The sequence below is a fragment of the Gymnoscopelus braueri genome, assembly GCF_963280865.1.
Source record: "Gymnoscopelus braueri genome assembly, chromosome: 21".
Lineage (NCBI taxonomy): Eukaryota > Metazoa > Chordata > Actinopteri > Myctophiformes > Myctophidae > Gymnoscopelus > Gymnoscopelus braueri.
The window spans coordinates 25,750,100-25,776,758 of record NC_137623.1 but is presented as its reverse complement, the minus strand read 5'-3'; the positions used below and the strand labels follow the sequence as shown (position 1 = coordinate 25,776,758).

The following is a 26,659-nucleotide window of genomic DNA, read 5'->3' as shown; positions in this document are numbered from 1 at the left end:
ATCTACAAATTAACTAGTAACTTAAGTTTTCAAATTATTGTAGTGGAGTAAAAGTTAAAGTATTGCAAATTGGAAATACTCCATTGAAGTAAAAATACCTCAAAATTGTACTTAAGTACAGTACTTGAGTACATGTAGCCTACTTAGTTACTTTACACCACTGGTTATTATTCCATGATTTCCATTTAATTATTTAATAAAAGCAAATGATAAATAAATCTCTCTGTATCACACAAACAACTCAACATTAATCCACAGACTGAATTTATATTATGTTTAATATTGCCAAGCAGTACTCTTGATTGCCTGGCAATTATTGTACATTTCTGTCATGATCAATAAATGAGTTACTTAAAGTGAGATGAAGGATAAACAAAGTAAGAAAAATGACATTGATATAAGTATTTGCTAAGACATGAGTTCACTGAAAAATATGAAATACATATTATGTACATTATTTATCAGAAAATGCATTGAAATGACCTGTCAACCATAATGCTATATACAGTGACCTCTCAAGTATTCCCAATTTCCAGCTGAAAGCTAAATTCACCCTAAGTGAATGTTATAGCTCTTTACAGTAAATACAACAAGAACACTTTACAGTTCACCTCACTGCAAAATATGTGGTGACATTTAATGTCCTAAAAGTGGTTCTACTTTTAAAGACAAGTACTTTATATTGAGTGACAAAATGTGTTCATTTTACCATGAGAATTACATGAAGAAGACCCCCCTTACATACACACAACAAATGCTCATTTTAGGAACAACCAATTAATACAGTTGCATATGTTATTAATAAAGAAAGGTGGTCCATATTTCTTAAAAAATACAATTTGTTATATAAATACAATTTGGTAAAAAATAAAGTTTTTTTTTATACACACTCCATTCTTCCCAAATTCTTTCGCAAGTGCCGTGTTTTCTCGAATGCTCACTTTGGTCTCTCTGAATGGGTTAATCCATGGTATAATAGTCTTCCCTTTAATCAAAACAAGACAAGTTAAGGCAAGTCAAGTACTCTTGGGAGGAAGTTTCATAAGAAGGAATCGTCAGAAGCCGGTGCATAGGAAAAGCCCAGAAAGGCATCGTCCGCTTCCATTACACTGGCGTTGACAATGGAATGTTCAGGGGACCAGCAGACAGAGTTGGGGACTGTCTCATCTGTGAACTCTGGGTCAAAGTTTGTGATGTCGTAGGGAGCGTTCTAGGAAAGCACAGGGAAAAGATGGGAAAAGGGAAGGTTAACTTATTAATCCATTCAATCCGGGAACGCATCCGTGTGTCATTTTTAGATTTCTTTTGGCTATTAAAAAATAGCAGATATACAAGCTCATAGTGCCGCGGCACTATGAGCTTGTAGATCTGCTATTTTTTCTTAAAATCGTGAAAATTCCTGCAAATCTTTAAATATATATATTTTTAAAGCGAACGTTTGAAAAATATTTTGTTCCAGAGACCTCCAGAAAAAAAGATTTGAGTTAAAATGTTCGCTTTAAAAAAAAAAATATATATATATTCAAAGATTTGCACAAATAAAAAAAAAGATTGCAGATCTACAAGCTCATAGCGCTGCACTCGGTGCCGCGCTATGAGCTTGTATATCTGCCATTTTTGAATAGCCAAATAAATCTAAAATGATACGAGATGCGTTCCCCGGATTGAATGGGTTAAGACAAAGACATATGGAAGGTTAACATATTAAGACATATGCAGTATATATATGTATAGCATGCCATGCATACATACGATTATAAGCAAAAAAGGGAAAAAAGGAGATATTTACCACATTTGGTGTGAATGGAGGAGAGATTTTCTTCTGTTCCAAGTCATCCCAGTTGATGGAGGAAAAGAAATTGTGTGCTTTGATCTCATTCTGAAAATAATAGTAATAATAATAATAATATAATAAGCATAATTAAACATGAGTTTTTATTTCTAAGTAAGCAGACCAAACATACATTATATTGGCTGACAATAAGTATTGACCAACAACGATTCCAGTGACAATCTAGTGAAGTGCATTTAAAGACTATCCACCAGAGGGAGCCGAATTGAAAATATGGGGAGGAGAAGAACCACATACTCCATTCAACAAAGACAGTGGAAGTGCAGCAAGAAACATCACTTACAAAGTCATCTCTGGATCCCAGTCTGTGAGCACCATCTTTTTCCAGCAGTGCCTGGAGGAGAGACCAGGCTGTGCTGGACGCGCCAGGGCGCATGGTCAGCGGCTTGTGGAGTATGTTGTCATACATCTCATGGGTGTCCCTGCTGTAGAACGGAGGCTAGAAAATGAAAGAGAAACAAACTGTATGTGTAGGGGAATAACTGGCAGATCAAAACAGTGCTTTAAATTTTTTTTTCAAATTTTCAATTTCAAAAGGAACATTATCAAGGCTTCAAGCAATAATATAATACATTATCAACAACATATTTAAAAAATGCTGCTTAGAAAAATGCGACTGATAGGTGTGGTATAATAACCATATAATAGTATACTGGTATTGGCTATTAATCTAATATCTTTGTACAGTTCTATATCACTCCGTGGCTAAGAAAACCCATCAGGCTGCAAAATCTAAGTCAAGGTGAAATCCACAACAAAATGTAAGGTGAAGTTCAATCTCCATGGAGATTTAGCTATGGAGGAGTGAATAGAGCAATATCTCTGTGGAAAAGTCCACCTTAAAGGGATGACACGCAAAGCTGCTGAAAGATGAGATTGATGAACATGTGTGGATAAATATGACGTGAACACCATTATGGGCAAATAGCATCATTCAAAGGTGTGGTTTAATGAGGTTTTGTAACATCTCTATGCCCTATTATGATAAACAGCAAAGGAGGACAGGCAGAGCTGCTCAATGACACTGACAAAGCTTATTGAAAACGTTGCATAGCAACCGCCTTGTTTGAATAACTTGTTATTAAAGAAACAAAGAAAAAAGCAAAAGTGGAGGGCTGCAGCATCCTTTAAAGGGTAAGACCACTTTAGTAGAGGTTTGGGTTGTGTAGTTACCTTGTCATGATGTAACTCCAAAGGTGGGCAAGAAATCAAAAATAATTGCTCCATTGATTAGAAATTGATAATTCAAAATATGCTCCTCATTGACTTACATTGTACGGTAAAACAGCTCTCAAAGTCACTCTTTTAGCACATAAATGAACCCAAACATAGCTGATTCAGACAATATCCACCTGTTTCCGCGGGAATTTACTGGAGCAAAAATCCTGTGTGGGAAACATCCTGCGGGGGGACCGGAAGTAGGAAATAGCGGCTCAGTGTGTTTACATTTGCCAGCAGAACGTAGCTGTACTGCGAACGGGCCTTTTGCATGTAGTTGAAGTGCAAGGGGGCGGGGGGGCGGTGCATGGGGAGAGAGTCTGTGCCTTGACTTCAGTGCGCTGACTCTCCCCCCCCCCGCCCCCCGCCCCCCGCCCCTCGCCCCTACGTTCTGCTGGCAAATGTAAACACACTGAGCCGCTATTTCCTACTTCCGGTCCCCCCGCAGGATGTTTCCCACACAGGATTTTTGCTCCAGTAAATTCCCGCGGAAACAGGTGGATAGAGTATCACCAAACCCAGTACTGTTTGTTTTTTTAATACAAATGTCAACTTCCTGTTGATTTTACTATTTGAAGATCTGGATCTGGATCCGCCGATCCAGTCCGGGTTTTCTACTTATTAAAAATGGCAAAATCAACAGGAAGTTGACATTTTTATTTAAAAAAAAAACAGTACTGGGTTTGGTGATGTTCTATATTGTCTGAATCAACTTTGTTTGCGTTCGTTTTTGTGCTAAAAGAGTGACTTTGAGAGCTGTTTTAGTGTACAATGTAAGTCAATGAGGAGCATATTTTGAATTATCAATTTCTAATCAATGGAGCAATTACCGTATTTTTTATTTCTTGCCCACCTTTGGAGTTACATCATGGCAAGGTAACTACACAACCCAAACCTCTACCAAAGTGGTCTTGCCCTTTAAGTCAGTGGATTATAAAAGCAGTGTAGAAAAGTGCTCTTTCGTTAAAAAAGGGGGGATGCTTCAGTCAAATAAGAAGACAAAACCAAGGCAATCTAGTTAATCTTTGATCATAATTTGTTGTTTTTAAATGTTGTTCAAAGATAAACTAGCCCTTGTATTAAAGCTTTTAAACTTTTTTTGAAGACTGCCTTTATTTTTACTTCTAATTTGTTATTAAAAATTGTTTTAATAGTGCTAAGGGGGTTTGTTGTTGGCCCTCCACTTTAAGTCGTGCTGAACTAGATTAGATTTAATATAATGACAATATATCATGGCTTGTCATACTGTATGAGTTAATGTATAAAGATAAACAGATTGCCAGCCTGTTATACTCACTGCATGTAATCAAGCTCTTTAATACTGTATCTTTATGCGACTCCTGAACTGTTGATTTATGTCTTTGTGTAAGTGGGCGAACACAAAGTCAAATTGTGTAGTATGTGATTCAGTTTCATAAGTTTGAGGAGATGGTACACAGGAAAAACTCACCAGGCCAAATAGCATTTCATAGAGCACTGAGCCCAGGCACCACCAGTCTACAGTATTATCATACGGCTGCTTCCGCAGAACCTCTGGAGCAAGATACTTGTACGATTGGGGAAAAAAAAGCATAATTAACATAAGATTTCATTTCATTAATCTGCTTTAGAATAAAAGAAAAAAAGAACAGAAATTCACCATTATCAATTAGTATCTTCTGACAGTTTATTATCCTGGGGAACCTTACTCAACATATCCTGTGCATATTATGTCCCCAAGAAAAGATAAATTTGAACTTGTCTGATTATTAACCACATTTTATTCCAAAGACTTAGTTAATAAATTGTAACTTTGACACAGATGGTGAGGCTTGCGAGGAAAACATTGACAATAATGGCTACGCAACTGAATGCTCTGGTACCTCAGGCGTCCCACAAAACGTTGAGGTGGTATCAGCCTGGGAGATGCCTTCCTTACACAATCCAAAGTCCGTCAAAACTATATGTCCCTGTAAAGAGAGGAGACGGGCACATTTTTAGACGGCGACTGCCGTACAAGCTGTTCATTATCCTGGGCACTGAGGGATCTATTGTTGCCATGGAATGTTGGCCATGTTAGACCCCCCACCGCCACCGCCACCGCCACCGCCGCCACCAGTCACTGCCCCCTCACTTTCTCAATGAGGCTAACCAGGAAAAGCATGGGTAAGGCCTAATCCAATCACATATTCTACTCGGCTGAAACTGTAAATGACTGACACACTTGTTCCTTAGAGATATACACGGCACAAAAAGTTACGTCTATGCTATATACAGTGTATATACTAGACAGACAGACAGGCAGGCAGACAGACCGGCAGACAGACCAACCTATCATATGCAGCCATATTGTTTCAGCAAATCTGTATACAATCCTTAGCAATGGCTCTATTACAGTGCAGAGAACTGCAGACCCAAAATCAATCCAAACTTTCAAATGTGCATTTACTTTCATTATATTTGATATAATATTAACGTTGTTTACATTACATTGTTGTTAGTTATACTAAATAAAATACTCACTTCATAGTCAAGAAGGATATTTTCTGGCTTTAAGTCCCTGCAACAATATAAACACATAAAATACATATCTGTATTTATTTAAGAATTTGTAACAAAGCATGGAACAAATCTTACATCACAAGGATGCTACTTAAGGTAATATGGGGACATAGGCTTCTCTTGTGACAGATAATTGCATTCACATGTTAGTTAAACTACAATTTCACATTTGTACACATGACTGCGTGCACACATAACTTAATAAGGATTAGTGCTAAGGGCTAGTAAAAGCAACAAAAAAAATCTAAAAGTTCCCCAACTTCTGTTTGTAGGACTACTGAGTAACTGTCAAGGGATCTTTGGGTTCACCATTCATAATGTTAATTACATTGTGTGTGTGTGTGTGTGTGTGTGTGTGTGTGTGTGTGTGTGTGTGTGTGTGTGTGTGTGTGTGTGTGTGTGTGTGTGTGTGTGTGTGTGTGTTAGAGTTCTCAAATTCTACCCGAACCCGACCCGACCCGGCCCGACCCGACGTTTTCGGGCCGAGCCGGGCCTCAAAAGTATGCTAATTGGTCGGGCCGAGCCGAGCCTCGGGCTCCATGAAAAAAAATAAAAAATTAATGATTTTTTAAAAATATTTAATTTTTTTTATAATATATTTTTTAATTCTGTTCTGTCTGAATGTGTATTTATCTATTATGAAGATGGCGCTGACGGCGCTGACTTACTGGCGTTAACTTGCACTGTGCAGCTCACGCTCATGGCTCAGGCAGCAGAGCGAGAGAGAGTAAAAAAAAAGCAATTCAGGGCGAGCGTCCTGCACCCACACCGGTGGTAAACAGAACACTCGCCACAAAACACACTCGCCCCCATTCATTTCGTGGACAGAGGCCGCCGGATTAGACCCGGGGCGAGTGTGTCTTGGGCGTTCTTGCAATCCATTTCCGCATATTATGTAGCCATGGTTCACGTTCATGTTTCAGGGCTACCGCATGATGCATCCATATCATTTTTAATACAAAAACCCACGTCAATTTCGGTCTACAGTACACCAGCCTTCAACAATAGTGTACATTCAGTAGTCAGGTTCGTTCAGAAATCAATGGACCCTTCTCCCTGTCACGACCGTCATGGATGAACTTCAACCTGGTGTTTGCACTTTCTCCATTTATGGCCCGTACATCTACATGAACATTCATATTTCAAATATAAAGTGCTTATCCCATGGCCACGGATGTTACATTTATGTACGGGGCGGGCTCTCAGAAGTACCCGTATCATCCGTATTGTTCAATAAAAAGCATTTTAATCTGATCGGTGGCCATTTTCTCCATGCGCTTTCAACAAAGCCACCCTATCGGTTTGTAGGTGTATTGCACTCTGATACATTATGAGAAAATGGCCACTGATCGGATTAAAATACTTTTTATTGAACAATACAGAATATACGGGTACTTTTGAGAGTCCCGTGCATAATTTCAACATCCGTGGCCATGGGGTAAGCACTTTATATTTGAAATCTGAACGTTTATATAGATGTACGGACTGTAAATGGAGAAAGTGCAAACACCAGGTTAAAGTTGATCCATGACTAACAGGAGTTTTCATGTACCGCAGGGTAAGACTGCCAGGAGCAGTTAATAAATAGACGAACAAATGAATTAATACACTTAAACAGGCAGCGCTGTGATTCTGAATTTTGTTACGATTACAGTGATTAGTAGCCTATTATTGACACCACCTGGGCGAGTGAGTCGTACTCGTATCGTGTAACTTTCCTGAAGAAGCTGTGTATGTGTTCAACAACACAGCCATTCAGCCTTGTAGTTTAAGTGCAGATTTCAGCTTGGGAAAAGCAGCCTCAAACGGGTTTGGGTCATAGGTTTGGGTACGTGGTTCATAGTCACCATTGCGTTATCGTGCTATTCCTATTCTTGCTATTATGTTGCAAATGATTGTGTGTGTGCTGACGCAATAACATTGACAGCTATGGCAGGTGACGAAAGTTTGCCAGACCTATGCCAGGCTAACAACGGTTGCTAAGCTGGCATTGGACAATCGCTTTTGCGGTGGGGTTTAGCGAAGGGTCCATTGAAGAACGCAGGAGCAAGCTTTCCATATATAGCCACGCGCGAGAACGTGCATACACGCAGTACACTACACGTGTCGTTGTTTTGTTTACGTTGTCAAAATGTTTTAATTTGAAGGTTTAACAGGATGTTCAATGTGTTTTTGTGAGTTAAGATTACTAACCGGCGTGCTCTATACTGGCGTGCTGTGTTAAGTTACACAAGTGGCGGAAACGGTGCTTTCTGATTTTCACAATACAATGTAATCCACCCGCGTTTAGTTCAGTATTATAATATTTTTCACCCAACGCGTGTAAACTTAAGCTAATAGGTTAACAACAGTCTCGAGTCGGTCTCAGACAGTCAGGGGGGGAGAGGAGACGGAGACGATGCATCGCATTGCACAGAGGTGTGTCCGTGAGCCAAAGACAAGGATTTAACTTCATTTAAATCAACACAGTCAGTGTAAGTTAATGTCAGTCAGCGCCGTCAGCGCCATCTTCATAATAGATAAATACACATTCAGAACAGAATAATAATAGTAAAAATATTTAAAAAAAATAAAAAAATCCAAAAACTTTTTTTTCTTTTTTTTCCCCCTCGGGTTTTTTCGGGTTTCGGGCCTAACATGATGGAAATAGTCGGGTTCGGGCCGAGCCTCGGGCCGGCCCAGTCGGGCCCAGTTAGGGCCGAGCCTTAATTTTCAGGCCCGTTGAGAACTCTAGTGTGTGTGGAAGGGAAGGGGGGGGCAAGCTAGAGACAAGCTGGGGAAAACAAAACACACGTACGCAGACATACCTGTAAACAATGTTGAGAGAGTGTAGATATCCCAGTGCACTTGCCATTTCAGCAATGTAGAATTTTGCTCTGGGCTCAAGAAATGTCCGTTCTTTTTGAAGATGGAAGAATAGCTAAAACAAATAAGGTGCAGATCAGATTTAGATCAAGACAGAACAAAGCAGACATATTTTATTTGCCAGCATATGATCAAGATGAACAAAATCAAATGATAAGTCATGATACGGCTGAGCGATTCACACTTAATTTCTGCATTGTCTGAGAATAACTCCTCATGAATGCATTAGTCAGCCAGCTTGAGAGCATTTACCACAGACTGTGCCAACCTTGAATGAGCAAAAGTCTAATACCCAGCCGCACATGATGGAAAACCTTAACTTGTTAGATTACAGACAAATGATGAAACATCCACAAAGCCTCTCTCTCTCTCTCTCCATCTCTCTCTCTCACACACACACAAACTACCAAGGCTGTAGAAATGCTTCTGGGCACTAACTGTATGCCTTGTTTCTGCCAGTACTTCAATGGTATGTGTAAAAATGCCAATAAATATTTTCATAGAGTAACACTGGCTTACACTGCACAAGTGGTCAGGAAGTATTTATTCTAATGTGGAAAACTCTGCTCACAGATTCCAGTAGTGAGCTAGAAAAAAACAGCTATCACAAATGTATGGATTGCAAACCCATCAGTTTGCTTCGGCAACTTCTGCCATAATGCAGTTGTACTTAAAAACCTTACTCGGAGGGTAGGGGTGTTTTGTTTTTAGCCACGAGACACCATATTCACATACAGTACTGTAGTCACTGAAACGTGTGTTAACAACTTCACAAAGCAGAGGGGACTGGTTGGTCACGCTTGACCTGTCCGTCTGTGTCTGTGTGTGAGTGTGTGAGTGTGTGAGTGTGTGAGTGTGTGTGTGTGAGTGCGTGAGTGCGTGCGTGCGTGCGTGCGTGCGTGCGTGCGTGCGTGCGTGCGTGCGTGCGTGCGTGCGTGCGTGCGTGCGTGCGTGCGTGCGTGCGTGCGTGCGTGCGTGCGTGCGTGCGTGCGTGCGTGCGTGCGTGCGTGCGTGCGTGCGTGTGTGGGTGGTTGGGGAGGGAAGATGAAAAATGCAATCCGTACTCCAGAATAGATCTTCTACTCAAGACTCTGTAATAACGAGAAAGCCTAACCTCCAGGTATGGCTTGAAATACAAATCCAAATCTGTATTTCTCACACTTTCAAGATTTTTTTCTTCTTTTCTAAATAGCAGATTTACAAGCTTGCAGCACGGCACGAGCTGATCAAGCTACTTGGAAAGTGTAGTGAGCTAAGCTAATAGTTAATCTAAATTAAATTAAGCCCCACTACACTGAAGTTAGCTACCCCCCAAAGAAATGTAGCACATTAAGCAGCAACATGGCAAAAGTAGTTTACCGCATTGAAGGTATGTTTTTTGTTATTGTTTTTTACATTGAACCAACCCAAGTCAATGCTATCTCAAGGATCAATAAAACTATAAAGCAACCAAAAACCTTCAGTTCAATTGTTTATTAAGCAATAAGATGTGCCCTTTGCTCTCTGCTCCAAAAAAACAAATGTAATAAAAGTGCTACACATAACAAAATGTATAATACATAATGTGTGTGTACAAGTGCGTGCGGACAGACGGATGCACAGACCGACGGACACGGACAGACATGTGTGCGGTGCGAGCATGGGCAAGCACACCTCTGTTTGCATGGGTACGGCCAATTTACACATGGTAGAATTAGCAGGACAAACTGAAGGTTAACTCAAAACTCAGTAATTCAACTCAAACCACAGTAGAAAAAGAATAAAGACCTGCTCCAAACAGTAACAGTAAAAAAAACAACTTTTCAGCTCGAGACCCATTTTCCTGAGATCCAAACGTACCAAAATACCATAATTATGCATGAATCAGAATCAGCCCTATTTCAAAGGCTGTGAAAATAGCCGTTCTACAAGCGCACAACGCGTCGCGATGAGTTCAAGTTCACTTTAAAAAGGTTATTTTTTCTTAAAATGTCTGATTTTTTTTTTTTTTTGAAAAATCAATTGAAATAATAATCATTATTATTATTAATAATTAAATATATATATATAAAAAGTAAAAAATGTGGATATTTATGTGCAACCCAGAAATAGTGGTTGAGTGACCCTAACAATGGGTCCCGACCCATTGTTTGGGAACCACTGTTCCAAATAAGAGTTGATGACACAGAGAGAGTAGAGTGTGTGCGGTGCGCGTGCGTGAGCGTGCGTGCGTGTGTGCCCGTGTGAATGAGATCTATCTGCATGGAAACAAGTCCTTTGAGGATGAGGTGACCAGGCTGGGCCCTGATCTTTCTCACAAGAGGCATTTGTTCACACAACACAAGAAACGCTTTTCAAAATTAGCATCGGAAAGACTGTTTCTTTGGTTGCAAAATGTCTTCTTCTAGACTACAGAGTCATTCACAAGCATGCGTGTCTGTATTCCCCTGCAGCAGACAAGTAGCAGGAATCAGTCCAAGGATTGGTGTATGATGTCACCACCATCATACCACACTGCTTCTGTCGGCTACACTTAGGTCTGTAATCTCTGTGTATAGCAGTGGCGTCACTGATCCTTTTAGTTTTCAGACTGCAGCAGAAATCTCTGCTGTGCTTACGCTTCAGAAATGCACTACTTGATCAATGAAAGTGTGTCACTACTGAACGGCACTTTGATTCAGAAAACAGTAGCTACCACTACACTACTGAGAAATTAGGTAAACAAATAATGCCTGGGGCATTAAATCTCTACGGTGCATCCAGCTTGGTCAGGCACTCCAACATAAGAGCTCTTCACGGGTCCAAAATGACATACCCGAACCCTGATTGACCCGTAACATTTGTTCCAAGAACAGATTGGTTCAGAGATTATTTTCAAATGATGGACCCGAACCCTAATGGACCCCTAAAATCAAGCACTGACAGTCCTCTGAAAAGAGCGCAGAGTCGATGGAAGAGGATGCACTGTTTTTCAACATAGTAAAAAACAAGTGTGGGGAGGGGGTGTCTAAACTCATCATTTAAAAAAGGTGGACAGGACTTGTCCCACCCTCATATAATGGCTCTGATGCCGATGGACATTAGCCTGGCATTGCCAGACTGTTCACGTGGGATTCACTCACAAGTTCCTCCACCGTGGAGGAACTTATGAGTGAATCCCACGTGACCAGTCTTACAACTCCAGGCTACATGGTCACGCCCACAAGCGGTTGATCCGAGACCAGCTATAACATGACTTAACTTTTCCAAGGTGTGAGAGGTGAGGAAAGTGCTGTACTGTAAGGAAAGGCATCCTGGTTTCAGTGGTCAATCATGATCACAGTAGAATATTAAAGAGATGTTTAACAGTCAAAATAGATAGTATAGTATACAGTAGTTTTCATGCTTCAAACAATCTGGGTTAAATTTGGACTCATAGGCCTGTCTGTTTACTCACTACTATAGTACTCTTAGTGCCTTGTTACTTTAACATCATGCAACTCTATGTAAGCAGTGTGTATTATTGCTATTCTGGGCTTCTCCTGGCCCAGTGACTCATTGCTTCACTGAGTGCATCATTCATAAAAGTGAAAGTACTCACTTCTCCACCATTGATGAAATCCAAGACAAAGTATAACTTGTCTGCAGTCTGAAAGGAATAATGCAGCCCAACCAGGAAGGGGTGTTTCACATTCTTCAGCAGCACGTTGCGCTCTGCCATGATGTGTTTTTGCTAACGAAAGAAAAAGTGATTTACTAAGCATCAACAAAAACATGTAAGCCTAACTTTTACATGGCTAGGGACAGGGTGATAGAGTACATAAACTTACCTCTCTTCTGTTGAGAATGACCCTTTTTTGTAGGACTTTGACTGCATAATACTTTGCATCGTGTCTCCGCTTTGCAAGGAAAACCTTCATCACAGGGGAGAGAAAGCCTATTGAGCACTGAGTCAGCTACACAGACAAGACAATAGTTGCCTACAAGCAATAAAACAGTGTGGCTAAATATTTAAGAGACTTTCACTTCCTCAACCGGAGGTCATTACATGCAGAAGTAGAACTGCTGTTAGCCAACAGACAGACAACACAATGAAATACTCAACAACACCTGCAGTGGTTCAAGCAGTCACGTGACCTACATACATTCAATTATGTTTCTGTCCACATCATTAAACTGAAAATATTATTTGAGAGTTTTTTTCTCTGATGATCCTGTAACAGCTACAAAGCAGCCTCATATGTAAATTAGATTCAATACACCACTATTCTTTCCTCCAGATTGAAAGTGAAATATTAAGTTGTTGTTTTTCCTACATAGGACCACAATGGAAAAAAGCCCTTAGGGCTTTTTGTGTTATCCTTTTAGCATCACTACCACCTGTACTATTTGCAAACTGTTAATAACGTATTCAATCAATCAATTCCTTATGACTAATTCCGATTTACTTATATATGAGTATATGAGAGCAAGCGACTTCATTTTGTGATCACATACCTTTCCAAAACTCCCCTTTCCGATGACCTTTAGAAAGTCAAAGTCTGTAGGCTTGGCACTGGAATAAAATGAAAATAATTATTATCATCGTTTTAAAACAAATGAATTCATGAAAAAAGTAAGCCAGGGAATTTAAGTAGGGGAACCAAGTATTTTCATTCTGATGGGGTTGCTGGGGGAAATATAATTAATAGTGTACAGTAGTTTAAAACATGATTGTTTGATTGTGTTGACCATTAACCCATTAAAACCGGGAAAGCATCTGTGTCATTTTAGATTTAGATCACAGAGCGTCACTTCGTGCCGCACTGCAAGCTTGTACATCTGCTATTTTAGAAATGTTTTGAAAAATCTTTAAAGTGTGAGAAATACTGCTTTAGAAGGCATATGTAGAATCGGCCTCAGGTCTTAATGGGTTAAACTGAAAATATCAATCAAAGAAAAAGGAGTAGGCCAGTGATGAGGTTAAAAATTAACAATTGCAGGCATTGTTAGTGACTTTTCTTTAAAGCACATTTGCGTGGAACATACTGTGGATTTCCAGACGGTCCCAGGTTGATGTTTCTGGAGGTAGAGTTGTTCTGTTAAACATACGAGAAAACATTATCTAGATCAGTGGCTATGGTGTGACTGGAGGCTTTGTACTTTGGAGCAGTGAACACACTGTCAAGGCTATACAGTACATTTAAAGCCTAGTTCAGACCACCAAAAGATTTGCGACAAAATGTTTTTAGAATGTTGCAGAGAAACATCCCAGTGGTCTGAATCACTTGGCTGATTCCGGCTGATTGAGTCGCAAGATATTCAACTTGTCCAATCACAAGCAACAAATTGCAACACATTTCTGATCACACAAATAGGTTGAATCCACCATAATATTATACAAATACTTATTGTCCTCCTCTCTCTCTCTGTCTCTCTCACACAAACACAAGAAAGAGAGTGAGTGAGCGAACAAACGAATGGAGAGAGTATATTTAATATTTTATATAAGAGTATACAATATAATATAGACAATATAATATTGTCTATTGGTTGATGTGCTATGGAAACGGTAAACGTTTCCCGCTAGTCACCTTGATGGGGACTGTCACTGTCCAGTTACAGATGGAGCCATCTGCTGTTTATATCCCATATCCCGGAGGGACAGTGACAATACTGTTAAATAAAAAATAATGGCTCCATTGACTAGAAATTGATTGACATTGTACGGTGAAGAGGCTCTTTTAGGACGAGGAGCTCTTTTAGCCCATAAACGAATGCAAACAAAGCTGATTCTGACAATATTATAGAATATAGAACATCACCAAACCCAGTACCATTTGTTTTTTAAATAAAAATGTCAACTCCCTGTTGATTTTACAATTTGAAGATCCGGATCCAGGTTGAAAGCATACAGTATAAGCCATTTTCTCAACAGCAGCTCACTGCTGCTAATTGTTAATGACCAATACCCACTAGATGAACTTATGTTTAGACTAGCACATGTCGCCACTAGGTATCAGTATAATTTGCACAATCTGATACTAACATTCAAAACACTTCCCTCTTTACTGACCAAAGCTTTGTGCAAAGTCTGCACGGTGAGTCACTTACTTTGTCATCCTCGTCCTCAGAACCATCTGAAAAGTTTTGTGATTTGTCCATCTGTAGGAAGGCCCTCACATCCGGTCTGCAGAGTTAAAGAGGTACAGAGGGGTCACATTTACATGTTGGAACATTACTTTACCACATGGCAGTGCTCCATTGGATCAACCAATGTTTTCTTCATGTCAAGATGAAACATGGATGATCCAATTTGATCTGATGCGACTCAGGCCATTGCAGACGTTTTATTGCATTGACTCTGTTGTAGATTTGATGGAGTCAGTAATTTAATGAAGTAGCAGTGAGGATATTATACTTACTGGTTGGAAAGCTGGGGATGCGAGACAAGCCGCTGGATAAACTCATGTAGCCCTGTTCGTCTTTGCTTGATGAACTCTGTTGGGACAAATGGGCGAAGAATTGTAACCCATTTATACTTGGAAACCCACTACGTAACTATACCTTTCAAGCTGGGAACCCCTTTTGGGGTTCTTGTTGCTATGTACAGTATATAGGAACATCATGTGTTTTTTTTTTCCAGAAAACTTTGAATATGTTTTAGAAAGAGAAAATAGTAAGAGCACAGTGTGAGAACACTTACCTGGGTCAAAGTTGTCCCCAAATATTCTCTTGGCTGGGATTTTCAAGTTCATAGAAGGAAACTGTTTCCTTAACTGCATTCAAATGATGAAATCATAATAATGCAGAGGATATGGGGAAATGATAAAAAATATGTAGTCAGATTAAAATCAATTATATTTCTTAATGCTACTGACAACAGCTTTTATACAAAAGTCCATGTACATAAAATACAAATCAAGCGTGTGTCTACCCATCGATTTTCATGCTCTAATGGTTATTAAACAACATGGAAATTGTGATCATAGGTTGAGATGGTTTGTGGGCTTAATCTCTCTAAAGTACAGCGCTGCACCACTCACTGTGTTGTAGAGTTTATCAAACTCTGCATAACGCCTGAAGACAAACCACTCACGACCATGTCCGACACACACCATCACTTTGTAAACCTGAAAAGGGGGAGCACAGCTCACGTTAGCATAAAATCGCAACAGCAGTTGACTCAACTGACTCAACTCATCGTTAGGGTAACTGTTATGGTAACATAGAAACACCATTTGTAGATGCTTAGGGTCAAACTGACAAAGCTATCATTAAACACTGGTAGTTGGGGAGTCCAGCTAAACCTTTTGACTCATCGCAACTGGGTAGAATTCTGAACTCACCGTGTAACGTTTCTTCTTATCTCTCTGCTCATTGTAGCAGGGAATGCTGACATTGGGGCAGTTGGACAGCTCCTCCTCCATTATGGTGGCTTTCGGTAGTTCAAAGTGTTGAGAGGTTCTTTAGCAGCCTTCCAGGATAGACCTCATCCGCACAACTGGACCATCGTCATGCAGGCTCTGCCAAAAAGGAAAAAAACATAAGCTATGGTTAATAAGGATCCCAAACAAGAGATCGAGTTGTTTCTTACATATTAATTTGAAACGGCGTCTGTCTGCCCAGTGCCCACTAAGCAACATTTCAACCCAGTGCCACATCCTGACCATGAGTCAACGTCAACACACGACACATGCATGTCACGTGCACACACAAACCAGGCACACAGAGAGGTTTGAGCTTCCCTGCGCTTTCTGGAGAGGTTTCTAATGGGCGAGGGTTACGGCAGTCAGTGTGTTTCAACATAAACACATTAACACCAGGCCGGCTCGCGAGTACAACCATTCTCCCTCTACCCCACAGATTCTCTTTCTCTCTGATTTGTCTCTTTATTTGTCTGATTTTAAATATAATGTATTATTATTATTGCAAGGTACTTCTGTAGCCGACTGGGCACAAAGTTTGGCACTGAATCGGTCCAGCGGTTTTTGTAGGGCTGTCACAATCATGACATTTTAGTTGACTATTTATTGTCGTACAAATAATTAAAATTAAGACCCGAGGCCATATCTACAAATGTCTTTTTTGAAATTTGAACAGTTTTCTGAAAAACATATGTCGCTATATCAGCGGTGTTCAAACGTTTTCATGTCAAGGACCCCCAAAATTATATGTATTTGGCCACCGATCCCCATCTCAAAATATTTTGTTCCAGGGACCCCCAGAAGCAAAGATTTGAGTTAAAAATGTTTGCTTAAATAAATTATATATATATTCAAAGATTTGCATTTTTTTTTTTAAATAGCAGATCTACAAGCTCATAGCGCGTACCAATAATCAAAATAAATAATGTACTATGGCCAAGATAGGCCATACATAATTGTATACTTTCACATTTACTATTAGAAATAGTGGAAATAGCTGCAATATCTACAAGCTCACAAAATAAGTTGAATTTATACAGTAATTATCTCAAATAATTGTGATTAGGCAATTATGTAATAACCCATTAAGACCTGGAACACCTATACACTGTTATACCTTTCAATCCAGGAACACCTTTGTGTAACACTAGTGTGTTGCTATATATATATATATATATAGCAACATATTTGTTCTAAAGTTTTGAATTAAAATCAGAAAACTTAGGTCACGATTTAGAAGGCGTTTTTAGAATCGGCCTCAGGTCTAAATTGGATAATTGTGACAAGCCTAGCAGTTTGAGAGATTATAGCTATGGCCACGCAGACAGACAGACAGACGCACACACACACACACACACAGACCCTCTCATAGACGGTTAGCCTCTTGCAGAGCCACGTTGTAAAAAGAGGAGTCTACCACCACAATGGTGTAAATGGTGTTAGTGTGGAATATTAGATACCCGGCAATATTAAAAGAATACTACTTTACATGTATCAACTATCAGCCTCCTCCAGAGCAATTCGGTACATAAATACTTTTTTAATACTTATCCCCTGCTGACTGTTCTATTAATGGTGTCACTCCATTGAGGAAACTAGCACGCACACGTCACTCAATTGAGGAAACTCGCGCACACACACACACACACACACACACACACACACACGAATGACATTGTTATTTTATAGCACCTTACATTTATGTCATATTACAGTACGTAATTATGTAAATCTTTTCCCCTGAGATACAGTATGTCACAAGGAAAACTTGAGAGAATATTCATTTCCATTAGGACAGATTGGTAAACTGGCAGAAGGAGACTCGCTCACTGCATTAAAGTTAAGGAAAGACTCCTTAGACAGACTTTCACTTAGCACACTTTCAATTTTCACCGCGCCTGCAGTCAAACTCAACCAAAGGACAAAGAAGGGCGCAACAGTTTTCCCTGTAGGACAGATTGAAAATAACTTAATAACATACTTGCTTTTAACCACTTGAACCCCAGCATCCCTATTCTGAGGGGAACATTCACAATAAAAAAAAGGGGGGGGGGATGTAATAAAAAAATAGCCGATCTACAACGTTGCAATGGGTTGAGAGCATGTAGATCTGCTATTCGTGCCGAAGAGATTTGGTGTGGAATCTACACTGTAGATTGAAAAGGAACGCACCAGCAAGTACAGTGCAACTCAGGTCCATTTAATTAAGTATAGAGGGTCTAAGTGGTTAAACTGAAGTGATATTGATCAATTCCTAATTTTATCAAAGTATTCTGCGGAACTCCTGGACTTGTGTCACGACACCCTAGGGTGCCACAGCATCCACTTTGAGAAACCCTGCTGCAGAGGTATGTTTAGATACACAATAGGTCTAGACAAGACCTGATGAAGTCACCTTTCTCTAACATTAAGCTAACGAACATATTACTAGCATAACATAACTAGGTTTTTTTGTAAAGCATCTTAAGAACCCAGAAAATCACTCATAATAAGTTTGATGTATTATTATTATTATTATTATTATAATTATTATACCAACACTTCTTCCATGAAAACTATAGTGGATTATAACCTTAGTTACCTGAAAGAGTAATACTTGCAGCCCATTACAACTGTATGAGCTACTTTAGTGTCTTAAACCCAGTAGTTCTGAATTCAACAGAAAAGTGACATGCAATGTATAGATTATATACACTAATGTAAGCCATGTGATCCAGACAAAACCTCAGAAAGAGGCAGATTTGTCATTTTCCTTTGTTATGTCATGCCTTTTTTTTTCCTGTTACAACAAAGCTCTTTGTCTGCTGCCCTGACTTTGACCATTGTTTGATCATAGTGAGGTCAGCGTCTTTTTCTTTTTTTCAGACCATGACCATCATAGCTGCTCGCTCCTCTGCCCATGGTTCTCTCGTAACACGCTGCAAACTGTGCCCAGGGAAAACGGCTCCTCCTGGTTGATCTTCCTGATTGCACCCTGACAGCAGTGATCTCATGCTGCTCACGTTGTGCAGGGGAAACCGCAAGAGACCAAACCTCTTTAAGATGCAACGAGTGCAATCAGAGAGACCTTCAATGCCCTCTTCATTGATAGTCTCTCGCTGTCTCACGTACTTTCATTCTCTCTCTCTCTCTCTCCCTCCAACGCAATGACAAGCACAAACTAACAGTCAGGCTAACTAAATAGCTATGCTAACTAAACTAACACACAATCAAAAACTCATTAGACTTGAATGAAAATTCTGTATTGAAAAAATAACATTCTACCACTAAGGTTAACCCCAGCCACATGCCAGCGCATTTGATTTGTGGCTGGTGAATTTTGTCATCTCTACCAATCCAACATTGAACACAACAGAAACCTTTTGTATAAAAAAACACAATAATTGTTGGCTAGTAGAACATTGAACATGATCGGTTAACAAACATGGAATCTACCAGCCAACAGGGCCTCCAGTGAAAAAAGATAGGCTTGTATCATTCATCTGTGTGTGGCGTGCATATGCCACATGGTTAGGTTAAATGTCGCTGGGTAGGACCCGCTTTTTAACATTCCACAAATGCCTTTGTTCAAAAGGGAAATAAACTACAACCATAACTAAAGGCTGCTACTCATTCCTTTGGAATGTTGTACGTTGCCAGACCCACTAACTGGTACAATCAATTTAGCTGTTAATCCAGATTAGAGGTATCGATACAACAAAACACAATATCATAGAATAGTATACATAGTGTAAATGTGCCAGCACGTATGATTAAACAATCAATATGTGGCAGTGCACAGCTGTAAATGTACAAATCAACAAAAAAATACGGTTTACAACACTAATAGTATAATAGTATTTAAAACCACAGGGTAAGAAGAGGTGGACATAACAATGAAATCAATAAAGCTAGGGGGAACCGTAATGCAAGGTTTTTAGCCTAGATTAAAAACATTTCCAATGAGGTAGAAAAACTCAGGTAGAAGAAGGCTCACACTTTCAATATATGCAACAGCCTAGGCCTGGCTTGAGGCCAAACTCAGGCATTAACATGAAATAACTGGTTTGGACAGGCACAAATATGCTGGGCTAGCTACTACACAAGATCAGAAATAGCATTCTTCCTGCTTAGTTCAAAAGCACATCCTAGAGGATGTTGGACACCATTGTCTGTGTGTGTGTGTGTGTGTGTGTGTGTGTGTGTGTGTGTGTGTGTGTGTGTGTGTGTGTGTGTGTGTGTGTGTGTGTGTGTGTGTGTGTGTGTGTGTGTGTGTGTGTGTGTGTGTGTGTGTGTGTGTGTGTGTGTGTGCGTGCGTGCGTGCGTGCGTGCGTGCGTGCGTGCGTGCGTGCGTGCGTGCGTGCGTGCGTGCGTGCGTGCGTGCGTGCGTGCGTGCGTGCGTGCGTATATAAGAAAGAAAAAAAAAAACAATGCACAAAAAAAGGTCTGCCTTGTTAACCAAAGTTGGCCAGCAATGAGCAGCAAGTGAAAGCTCAGTCAGGCTTGAATGCATACACTGCCAAATGCAGAGGCACACAGCCAGACAAACATACATTGTTAGAGTGAGTGACCAACAATAATCCTGCATGTGAACTTGATGAGTGCACGAACAAGGAGATTACTGTCCTGTATAAGCCTGTTAGATTATGGTGATTATTATACTATGAAATCATATGGTACTCAATGTCGGCAAAAACGAAACAAAAACTAAAATATTTGTAACCAAAACACTAAACTTAAAAAGCATCCCGCAAAGATGTATCCAGACTCAAACACAGGTTAGATGTCAAAATGTGTCAAACTGAGCTGACATGTGATTGAGACAGTTTCCATCAGATAAAGGAACTGTAACAGGGGAAGTGTGAACTCGGACAGTCCTGAGTGTGCTAACTTAAGTTAACCCATTAAAACCTGAAGGCCGATTCTACGAATGCCTACTAAATCAGTAGTTCTCACATTTGCAAGATCTTTAAAAAAAAAGGTACAAAAATAGCAGATGTACAAGCTTGCAGCGCGGCGCAAGTGACACGCTGTGGCCTGGGCCGCAGCTTGGCGGTCCAGCCACCCTAAGCTGCAATGCCAGATTGACAGCGTGTCACGGGTTCGAGTCCCGATCTCGGCGACCTTTGCTGCATATCACTCCCCATCTCTCTCCCCATTTCCTGTCTACTGTCCTATCCAATAAATAAAATAAGAAAATATTTACAAGTGATGCGCTGTGAGCTTGTATATCTGCTATTTTTGAATAGCCAACGCAAAATTTTTAAATGACACAATCACACAAATGCCTAAAAAGACAACTCACACATCTCAGCAATCAACAAGCTTCAGCTCATCTTAAATCTCAGACGCTGACGTAGGTCAAGTGTAATCTGATGAGACATTCTACTGTAACTATTTTATCTCTTCCACTACAGATATAATAGCACAAAACCTGAAATCACAGTATCAAATATGACTTTTTCATGCACGCTTATGGCAGTGTATCCCATCAATCTGCATTGGACCTAATGTCCAGGTACAGTGCCTGCTGTGCTTGTTGATATACTTTGAGGTATCGCCAATGTAGGACTCTTGTGTACAAGCTATACTGTATGACAACCAGATAATCCACCATTCAAATTGTTTTGTTTCCCAAATAAAATAAATAGGCCTATATCTGTGTACAGTGTGCAGTGTACAATGTCATCTTAAAAGAGCATGGTCTCACACAAAACAAAGCAAAAAAGACCTAGATCATGCTGTGTTCCTTGTCAATCCAGAACAAAAGTGAAGTAATCAGATTAGCAGTTTAGTAAAAAGTGAGGAGAGATTTCAGGGAGGATTAGAGAACAGCACCCCCATAGCTACCACAAATTATTATTTGCCCAAGACATCCAAGTAATCCAGCATATAGAGCACCGAAGTCGGGCGTAATTTACGCATCCTACCTGGTTCGCGGTTTTCCACCCCCATTCTGAATTCCCATAGACGTCTTTAATATCGCGTCAAATAAGAACTGTTTTCCAAAAATAAACAAATGATCCCGGCGATTTGACTCTCTCGGATATGAAGCATCAACTGACGGTGAGAAAACGATAATGTTACTTCCCCCGAATTAGTTAAATTTTCGCCAGAAACAGACTGTATCAAATATAATTGACTGACTATCATAAACGATACAGAGCCACCTCCCTGACAATATCGCAGAGACAGTTTGTTTATTTTTGGACCCCAATTCCTATATGAGACGATTCTATGATGACCCAATGTTATTCTCCATAGAGAGATTACTTTACGAACCAGGGGATGAACGAGTGACGTCAGGACTTCTGTACTCTATAGGCCTATGTTTTATGTACAATTGGAGGGTAAACAGCTCACTGAAACATCACCCACAACTTTTGTTTTTAAACAAATCACCCAATGCCTGCGGGACACACCTGGGAGTGGGACATAAGCATGGTATTAATAGAGGGCGGTGACATGAAATGACTTTGTGGAGAAATGACTTGTTCCTGAATCCTGACAGACAGGCCACATACAAACACAGGACTGAAGATTCATACTGTAGTCAAACGTTTGCTGAACCTCAAACAGATCACGTGTATTATGGGAAAATGACATGTCCTGCCCTGAGGGACAGAACAAAATGAGCAGTTTGAACACGACTACAATTGCACACACACACACACACACACACACACACACACACACACACACGAGGAATTTGTGTGTGACCAGCTAATCTCCGGCACCGTTGGGCCGTTTCAGCACATTCCCTGGATGCCAGAGCAAAACCTCTGCCCCAAATTTGACAGATCGGCCTGTTGTAGCACCACCAGAAGGCCGACCTTTGCAAAACATATTTGTTGACAGTACTCCTACAGATTTTGTCCAAACATCACGCAAATCAGTACACAGTATCTCTATAGTCATTAAACGAAACGGGTCTTTCAGATTTTTCATATTCCATTCTGATTGGCTAAGATTGGCTTCTAAAGTTTGCAGAAAGTGCTCAGTTTTGAACAAAATGCTTCAAATCATGAACACAGCATGCGATTTCCATGAAATGTTACATGCACATTCCCACTAGGCCGAGAAATAAATACTACTTGAAATCTTTCAAATCAGCCTCATGGTGGCGCTATAACAGGCCGATTCATGTTTTCACCTATAACTGCACCACTCCCTAGATTAATATTACTCCTTCAAATTTAAGATTTACATCAAAATTTGCAGGAGTGGCCCATTTTGAGGGTCTGATTACTGTGAAACTTTGCACACACATTCACACTGTTGAGGAACAAATGACACCCTTTTAACATTTCCCTATTATAGCGCCACCAGGAGGCCAAATTGTGCAAAACATTATTTTTATATAATTCCTACAAATGCATGTTATCCAAACATCACGTAAATCGGTAAACATTATCTCTATAGCCAGGTGATCAAGACGGATCCGTCTGATTTTTCATATTCCATCCTGATTTCTAGAATTCCAAACATTGCTGGCCCACAATAACCTACCTGACCTGGCGGAGACCTGAGCTCCAAGGAGCACTTTTTCTAGTTCTAGCTGTTGAGAAGATAGTCGTGTGTGTAACTAAAAACATGCAGCCTGTTGATATTGATAACCGATCTATAGCAAAGCATTTAGGATCCAGTTGATCCTTCGCTGTTGAAACTTTTCATTTCAAAAAAATCCGAAAAGAAAAAAAGTTACGTAATGCTGCCATGTTGCTCTGTGATTCTTTAAACCAAGCATCAGAAGTAATGTTGTCGAGGACAGTGGTAGGTAATTAAATTATACTAAAGTTCGTAGCTTGCGATGTGCGACCAGCTGCGTGTTAAATAACCCTCTCTAACTTACCTTATTTCATGTGCTTCTCATCTGGTGGCAAAGTTGTTGCTCACACTGGAAATCGGTCTAAACTCTCTAAAGCAATCGAATTGTCTCAATCTTCACGATTATTTCCTTCCTCACGATTCTATTCTTCTTTTAGATGATCGCCCTCCTCTTCAAGTCTTCAAAAAGGGACAGACTGTACTGTCTTGTGTCTTTTGTGACACGCATAAGCTTCTGTCAACTGGCTGTAAAGCAGGAAACATCAAGACAAGAAGTTCCAATGAGATTTGTCACGGGACCCACACTGTAGGCTAGTACAAGGATGAAAACATTGAGGAAGCAAAAGAACGATCGAACAGTGACATCTACTGGTAAAAGGCGGTATGTATTTTGGTGTTTGTTTATGTTTATGTTTATTCAGCTTTCAGCATGATCACAGGTTTTTTTTTTAAAGACAGGTGCCATAAAAACACTGAATTATTTAGCTGATTACAATATATAAAACTTTAAATAAAAAAAATGCAATTGCCTATCTAAAAAATAATAATCTATTAACCTAAATTAAAATCCACTATCATTTAAGAGTCTGCAGACTCTGCACCATAGAGGTATAAGGTCTGCACATGTATGAGATTGGTGATTTCTTGTATCTTTCAATTTGGCATGTTGGAATGTCCAGTGTGTTTGCGTTCCTTGTTTGGCAACCAGAGATCTCCCTCCTGAGGGGGGATAGCCAATTTCTGAAGCTGGACTTATATACAGCTTCCTGGCAAGTGTCGAGACACAGTTGAGTGCGCCTCTCTGCTAGGGTGCACAATGTGAGGGTGCAGAGAGCCTCTGTGTATCCTGAGTACCTCCGGCCAAGTATGATTTCGCAAGCCCGTTTCTGAACTCTTTCCAGTCTTTTAGTCTGGCCATCAGTCAAGGAACTGTGCCAGACTGGGACTGCATACTCCTCCACCGGGCACACGTAGCCTGTGTAAATCAAAACCAATTCAGGATCTTGGACCCCAAATTTCTTCAGGTGACATAGGACAAAAAGCTTTCTATTGGCTGAGGTCAACATATAGTCCACCTGGCTGTCCCATTTCAAGTCAGCTTGAATGGTGACCCCCAGAACCTTTACTGTGTCACAGACTTCTAGTATGTTTTGGTCAATGGAGAGTGTTGGCACTTGGCAGGGCCGTTTTTTGTCTCATGCCAGTGACATGTACAACTTTTCATATTCTTGAATTGAGTTTCATTTTGTGCTTTTTTACCCAGATGTCAAGCCCACTCAGACCTCCACGACTGGGCCATAATCATATCATCCACACATTTCCAGTGGTGTGTTCCATTCTGGAGGGCACTGTTAATGCTAGGAACTAAGACTATAGGCCCGAATACGGTCCCCTGTGCAACTCCACATGTGGGATATGTACCAATATATACCCAATTAGACAGATGTCCCTGGTAGTGCACTTTTTGCTGCAGATCAGTCATAGCCTGGTTCCAGCCGAATCTGCCTTTGCAAAATCGCATCGCACTTTAGCCCTCGGCAGATGTGTCGTGTGATATTGTCTGGCCACGCGAGGCTAGATCAGTCATGAAGCTGCAAATCCATGAAATCAGACCTGGTCTCACTCCTAGATCAAAGAGACACTGCACTGCCACTGTGTGGTCTACTGGCAAAGTCAGTCGGCTGCCAAACTGCATGGGGTCTAGTTCCCAGATAAATGTTCACACATTCTAGTGTGTGTGTGTGTGTGTGTGTGTGTGTGTGTGTGTGTGTGTGTGTGTGTGTGTGTGTGTGTGTGTGTGTGTGTGTGTGTGTGTGTGTGTGTGTGTGTGTGTGTGTGTGTGTGTGTGTGTGTGTGTGTGTGTGTGTGTGTGTGTGTGTGTGTGTGTGTGTGTGTGGGGCGCTCTGGTCCATAGTGTTGGGAGTTACGCTATGGACCAGAGCTAGTATGTAGAGTCAAGAAGAATCACAAGTAAAGAAGGAATTGTATTTGACTCTTACTCATACAGGTACATGCATGTTGGTGGGACATGTTCAGCAGAGGCTGTGCTAACACAACAATACAATGTAACAACAACATAATAATGATGATAATAATTAAAAAAATAAAAATAATACTGGATAAGATAGAAAGTACAGGTAGAACAGCCGTGTGATAAACCTCTTAAGACCTCTTAAGACAAGTACAATATATTTTATCAGCAGTGAAATATGTGTGAGCAGAAGGCATATCTTTAGAAAATGTGTCAAACGTGCAAAGAAGCAGAAGGCACACATAAACACTAGTCTATTCCACCTGTCTATGTAGCATTTTCTCAGGATCCTTAGTTGTTTTATATACTTGTTTTTTGGACCATGTCCTCATTCAGGGCTCTGACAGCTGCAAGTGGAAAACAATATTTGATTTCTGAGCCTTTCACCCTGGCATATGAGACACATCCAGCTTTGTCCATTTCGCATCATCACAAACGATTTGTCATTCATAATTATTTTTGCCCTACTCAGGCACCTGCTGTTGTATATGTCCTGCTGAGAGGAGAGAGAGCTCCCTGTGGTGCGCTCAGCCGACTTCAGCACCTTCTGCAGCAGTCGTAGGTCCTGGGAAGACCTCTTTCATACCAACCATATCATATAGAGCTGACCCCTCACAGGATGCTCTGGGTTGTAGCAGAGTAAAAACATTTCAGGACCTTCTCTGACCATATTGATAAAAAGGAGTCCCGCACACACACCAACTCCACCTCTGCATTGACTTTTGTTTTAACCATCTGCCTGAAGGCTAAATGCCTAATAATAATATCTCCCCCGTTTCCTCTTTAGGCTAGCGGTTAAGCTGTTTCGCTTTATGTCCCTCTCCACGCCGGAGACCTGGTGTTGCGAATTTAGCTGACCTTCGATGTGGTCCTCCTAAGAGTCTCCCTCTAACTAAGGGTGGTGAATGATGGTTCATTTGGGAACAAGTAGTATCATATGACAAGTTCTTAAGTTTATTGCACACGTAGAGAATATATATA

General features: G+C 40.4%; 1 protein-coding gene across 1 annotated transcript; it reads right to left on the bottom strand.

Annotated features, from left to right (window-relative positions):
* Positions 1-260: 260 nt before the first annotated feature.
* On the bottom strand, positions 261-23,908 carry sgk3 (serum/glucocorticoid regulated kinase family member 3). Its single transcript, XM_080418163.1, has 17 exons — positions 23,672-23,908; positions 15,763-15,939; positions 15,460-15,546; positions 15,120-15,192; positions 14,839-14,914; positions 14,528-14,603; positions 13,463-13,512; positions 12,932-12,989; positions 12,265-12,348; positions 12,036-12,167; positions 8,419-8,531; positions 5,573-5,609; positions 4,933-5,019; positions 4,521-4,616; positions 2,136-2,291; positions 1,790-1,879; positions 261-1,210 (listed from the first exon to the last, which is right to left on the bottom strand). Exons 2-17 carry the CDS (start codon positions 15,841-15,843, stop codon positions 1,040-1,042), a joined length of 1,467 nt encoding a protein of 488 aa, XP_080274289.1. The 5' UTR covers positions 15,844-15,939; positions 23,672-23,908; the 3' UTR covers positions 261-1,039.
* Between the last annotated feature and the right edge of the window lie 2,751 nt (positions 23,909-26,659).